Source organism: Hylobates moloch, unplaced genomic scaffold (assembly GCF_009828535.3).
Source record: "Hylobates moloch isolate HMO894 unplaced genomic scaffold, HMol_V3 SCAFFOLD_16, whole genome shotgun sequence".
Lineage (NCBI taxonomy): Eukaryota > Metazoa > Chordata > Mammalia > Primates > Hylobatidae > Hylobates > Hylobates moloch.
Window position 1 is genome coordinate 2,883,134 of NW_026652291.1, and position 5,261 is coordinate 2,888,394.

Below are 5,261 nucleotides of genomic sequence, written 5' to 3' on the forward strand. Positions count from 1 at the left end.
GCGCTCCTCACCTCCCAGACGATGGGTGGCCGGGCAGAGGCGCTCCTCACTTCCCAGATGGGGAGGCCGGGTAGAGGGGCGGCCGGGCAGAGACGCTCCCTACCTCCCAGACGGGGCGGCAGCCGGGCAGGGGCTGCAATCCCAGCATCCTGGTAGGCCAAGGCAGGCGGCTGGGAGGCGGAGGCTGCCGGGAGCCCAGACCCCGCCACTGCACTCCAGCCCGGGCAACACCGAGCACCGGGTGAGCGAGACTCCGTCTGGAGATGTTCTTAACATCACTCTCAATTTATACTTGGGCCAAGAGCTTTGAATTCTCCAAAAGTGATACTCAACTTTCAATGTGTTCTCACATGTTACTCTTTCATTTGAAATGATAAAATTCCATCCTGAGATGGGACACCAGGGACCATATATTTCATCCTCCTTAATTTTATTTTTTTATTATTAATTGATAAAAATATTACAGGAAATGTGGAAAATAGGATTTTTAAAAACCCACCTATATATCTCACCACCCTAACAAGGAAACCATTAGGTCTGCATGCTGCCTTCTGGACTTTAAACATCTTCATTTTAGAGTTAAGGAAAACAGAAGCCTGGGGAAGATGCATGTTGAAGTCACCTGCCTGGGAGTATGTACAATTTTACATATTTTAAAAAATAAATTAAAGACCTTAAACATCCCAGTGTAGCCTGTGGTATGTAAGTGGAATCTTCAGAGCTGAGATTAGAGCCCATTTCTGAGTGTGAGTACCTGGCCGTTTCCACTTCTCTATGCTACATACAAGACTGAGGAAGTGATGGTTAAGAAGTATTCACCATACTAAGCTATCCTTAAAACTAACATCCTTACTAAGAAATTATAAAATGTTTCTCTTTCTCATTCACATACAAAAAAACAGATGATCAAAAAAAGAAGAGGCAACTCTAAGTTGTATTGTATTTTTGTTTCCACATGGCAAACGTAAAAACACACCAAATGAATCTTGTAAAAATATACCATATTAAACCTCAAACTACAAAATAAAAGATTCTTTTTTATTAAAAGGAGCCACTCCTAAAGGGGAAGGAAAAAAAAATGGGTCAAAGTTAACTGACTCAAAATGGAAGTTCACTGACTGCAGGAAAGACTGGTGAGAAAAAATACCTGAATAACGTGACACACTCTAATACATCTCGTGAACATGTGGTTCCACCAGGAAGGCACGGAGGGAAAACCAGTCATTCTGCCTTGCCTTTGTGTATCTGGGGCTCTTAGACAGTCCCCTAAGTGGTTAGACAACACCCCAGCCATGTGCTCACCTCTCCTCCCGCTCCCGTTTTTGTTTCCGGGCATGGCGATCCATCACACTAGTTTTAGTCCTCGTCTTCTTCCAAGAATAGTAAAATTTCACCAGACTTGCTATAGATTTATCAGGAAGCTAAACATAAAAAATGAGTTGGTTTATTTAAATATAAAAGTAATCTTTAAAAATCAAATGTTTAGATACCTTTAATAAGGATCACTCTTCTATGTCTGAAGCCATAGCCCTTTTTTCTGATAAGAAAAAATTGATAAATGAATTCTTATCAATAGATATTTTAAATTACTGAAGTTTGTAAGTGAAACTTCGTCAATAAAAGATAGTAAAATCAGTTCAAGACGAATCAAGAGTTTTCACACACCCAATGTTCTTAAATAAAACTTATTTTTTTAAAATTCATTTTAACACTTAATGGAAATGTCAATAAGCTTTTAAGTAGGGGTCTACCAAAGAGCTTTCCAGAATCTAAATGAAAGCCAGCTGTCCCCAGGCAGACAGAGCCCCTTGATGCACCACCTCAGACAAACATCAAAGATCCTTCGTGCCGGGCGTGGTGACTCACGCCTATAATCCCAGCACTTTGGGTGGCTAAGGTGGGTGGATCACAAGGTCAGGAGATGGAGACCATCCTGGCTAATACGGTGAAACCCCGTCTCCACTAAAGATACAAAAAATTAGCCGGGCGTGGTGGCGGGTGCCTGTAGTCCCAGCTACTCCGGAGGCTGAGGCAGGAGAATGGCGTGAACCCAGGAGGCAGAGCTTGCAGTAAGCCAAGATCGCGCCACTGCACTCCAGCCTGGGCGACAGAGTGAGACTCTGTCTCAAAAAAAAAAAAAAAAAAAAAAAAAAAGATACAAAAAATTAGCCGGGCGTGGTGGCATGCGCCTGTAGTCCCAGCTACTCAGGAGGCTGAGGCAGGAGAATCACTTGAACCTGGGAGGCAGAGGTTGCAGTGAGCTGAGATCGTGTCACTGCACTCCAGCCTGGTGACAGAGCAAGACTCCGCCTAAAAAAAAAGTCCTTCGCATGGGTCTAATCTTTTGGGAGTCCCAACAAGAGGGACTGGGGTGGGTGGGGAGGGTCCAGTCACAAATGACAGGATGGGAAGTGCTAGAAGTGCTTTACTCCTGTAACCAGAAAACTCCCATCCACAGAGCAGCATGTACTAAGCTGAATCTAAAGGGGAACTTTATCAAAAATAGGAATATTTATGTTTGAGTATGATATCCCTATCTCAAGAAGAGAGTAGATAGGAGAAAAAAAATAGTTAGAACTCAGTGGTCTCATCTACTTACCATTTGTTGGATTCTATGAAAAGTTTTCCCATGAAAACTAAAGGCTTGCTCAAATAAGACTTTATCTTCCACAGTCCACTCATCTGGGAAAGGGGTAAAGTTGGGCAAATCAGCCAATGACTTTTCGATATTATGTTTATGCCAGAAGAGCATCCCAAGAGCCTACAAAAATGATATCAGTAAAATTTTAGATCAAACAAAAAACAATGAAAACGGAAATGAGACCAGCAAAAGAAAAGTAAAAACTACTTCATATTTAGACAAACTAACTCATATACAGTGCTAAGTGGCAGACACTGTCAGAGGCCCCTTTTTCTGTTCTTTATAATTGTGGTAATATACACATACTTTTTTTTCAGGTGATGTAATTTTTATTATAGGTATAATGTCTTTTAATATAGGTATAAGTATCAAGAAACAGTGAAGCAATTTAAATAAATTATTTAATTTTCAAACAATATACAATATGTTTTAATTGGAAATTACACATACAATAAAAATATTTTTCTTGGAAATGGTAAGTATACAATTCAGGATGGTGATAACTTGTTAGGTACAGCAACAAGGGAAGGTGATATTTGTTAAGTATGGCAACATAGGTATCATCAGGGAAGTGGTCACAGAGAAACTATCTACAAATAATTCTTCTAAAATAAATTTTAAAAAATTTATTATTATTATTATTTGAGACAGGGTCTGGATCTGTCACCCAGGTTGGAGTGCAGTGGCACTCACTGCAACCTCCAGCTCCCAGGCTCAAGCAATCCTCCTTGATCGCCTCAGCCTCCCAAGTAGCTGGGATTATAGGCACATGCCACCACACCCGGCTAATTTCTTGTACTTTCTGTATAGACAGGGTTTTGCCATGTTGCCTAGGCTGGTCTTAAACTCCTGGGCTCAAGTGATCTACCCACTTTGGCCAGAAGTAGAATTAGTGGATAATACAGTAATTCTATTTTTAATTTTTTAAGGAGTTGCCATCCTGTTTTCCTCACCGGGTGTACCATTTTACATTCCCACCAACAGTGAATGTCCTTGTCTCTTACAACCTTTTTAAATTTAAAGTCTATTTTGACTGATATTATAATCACTCCTGCTTTCTTTGGTTACTACTTGCATGGGATACCATTTTCCACCCTTTCACTTTAAAACTGTGTTTTTGGAACTAACGTAAATCTCTTGCACATAGTGGGATCCTGTATTTTTTACCCACTCTGCCTATCTCTGTCCTTTGGAAAGTTTAATCCATTTGTATTTAAAGTAATCACTGATAAGGAGGGACTTCTGTCATTTGGCTATTTGTTTTGTATATTCCTTAAAGCTTATTATATCCTTCATTTCCTGAATTACTGTCTTTTTAGGTTGTTTTTTTTTTAAGACAGGGTTTCACTCTCCTTGCCCAGGCTGGAGAAGGAATGTCATGATCTTGGCTCACTGCAACCTTCTCCCTTCCAGGCTCAATCAACTCTCCTGTCTCAGCCTCCTGAGCAGCTGGGACCAGAGGTGCATGCCACCATGAGCAGCTAATTTTTTTTTGTAGAGACAGGGTTTCACCATGTTGCCCAGGTTGGTCTCCAACTCCTGAGCTCAAGTGATCTGCCCAAAGTGCTGGGATTATAGGTGTCAGCCACCACGTCCAGCCTCCTTTTTATGTTTTGTTGATTATTTATAGTGAAAGATTTAAATTCCTATTTCCTTGTGTATATATTCTATAGCTATTTTCTTTTTTTTTTTTTGAGACGGAGTCTCGCTTTGTCGCCCAGGCTGGAGTGCAGTGGCGCAATCTCGGCTCACTGCAAGCTCCGCCTCCCGGGTTCACGCCATTCTCCTGCCTCAGCCTCTCCGAGTAGCTGGGACTACAGGCGCCCGCCACCACGCCCGGCTAATTTTTTGTATTTTTAGTAGAGACGGGGTGTGTCACCATGGTCTCGATCTCCTGACCTCGTGATCCGCCCGCCTTGGCCTCCCAAAGTGCTGGGATTACAAGCGTGAGCCACCACGCCCGGCCTCTATCGCTATTTTCTGAGGCTGGGCATTGCGGCTCACACCTGTAACCCCAGCACTCCAGGAGGCCGAGGTGAGAGGATCACTTGAGCTCAGAACTTGGAGACCAGCCTGGGGAACTTAGCAAGACCATAAATCTATGAAAAACAAACAAACAACAACAAGTTAGCCAGGCATAGTGGTGCACGCCTGTAATTGCAGCTACTTGGGGGACTGAGGCAGGAGGACTGCTTGACTGAGCCCAGGGTTTTGAGGCTGCAGTGAGCCAGGATCACACCACTGCACTCCAGCATGGGTGACAGAGCAAAACCTTGTCTCAAAACAAAACAAAACAAACAAAAAGGCCGGGCGCGGTGGCTCATGCCTGTAATCCCAGCACTTTGGGAGGCCGAGGCGGGCGGATCGCCTGAGGTCGGGAGTTCGAGACCAGCCTGACCAACATGGAGAAACACCGTCTCTACTAAAAAAAAATAAAAAATTAGCCAGGCGTGGTGGCACATGCCTATAATCCCAGCTACTAGGGAGGCTGAGGCAGGAGAATTGCTTCAACCTAGGAGGTGGAGGTTGTGGTGAGCCGAGATCGTGCCGTTGCACTCCAGCCTGGGCAACAAGAGTGAAACTCCGTCTCAAAAAAAAAAAAAAAAAAAAAAAAAAAAAA

The 5,261-nt window shown here is 43.0% G+C and overlaps 1 protein-coding gene across 2 annotated transcripts in view; it reads right to left on the reverse strand.

The window, feature by feature from the left end:
- Positions 1-5,261, reverse strand: part of RCOR1 (REST corepressor 1) — a 137,234-nt gene that overhangs the window by 25,964 nt on the left and 106,009 nt on the right. For both annotated transcript variants that reach the window (XM_032179769.2, XM_058429657.1), the window contains 2 exons: positions 2,600-2,761; positions 1,303-1,421 (listed from right to left, as the gene is read on the reverse strand). In XM_032179769.2, the coding sequence (XP_032035660.1) occupies positions 1,303-1,421; positions 2,600-2,761 (281 nt within the window). The remainder of the gene's footprint in view (positions 1-1,302; positions 1,422-2,599; positions 2,762-5,261) is intronic.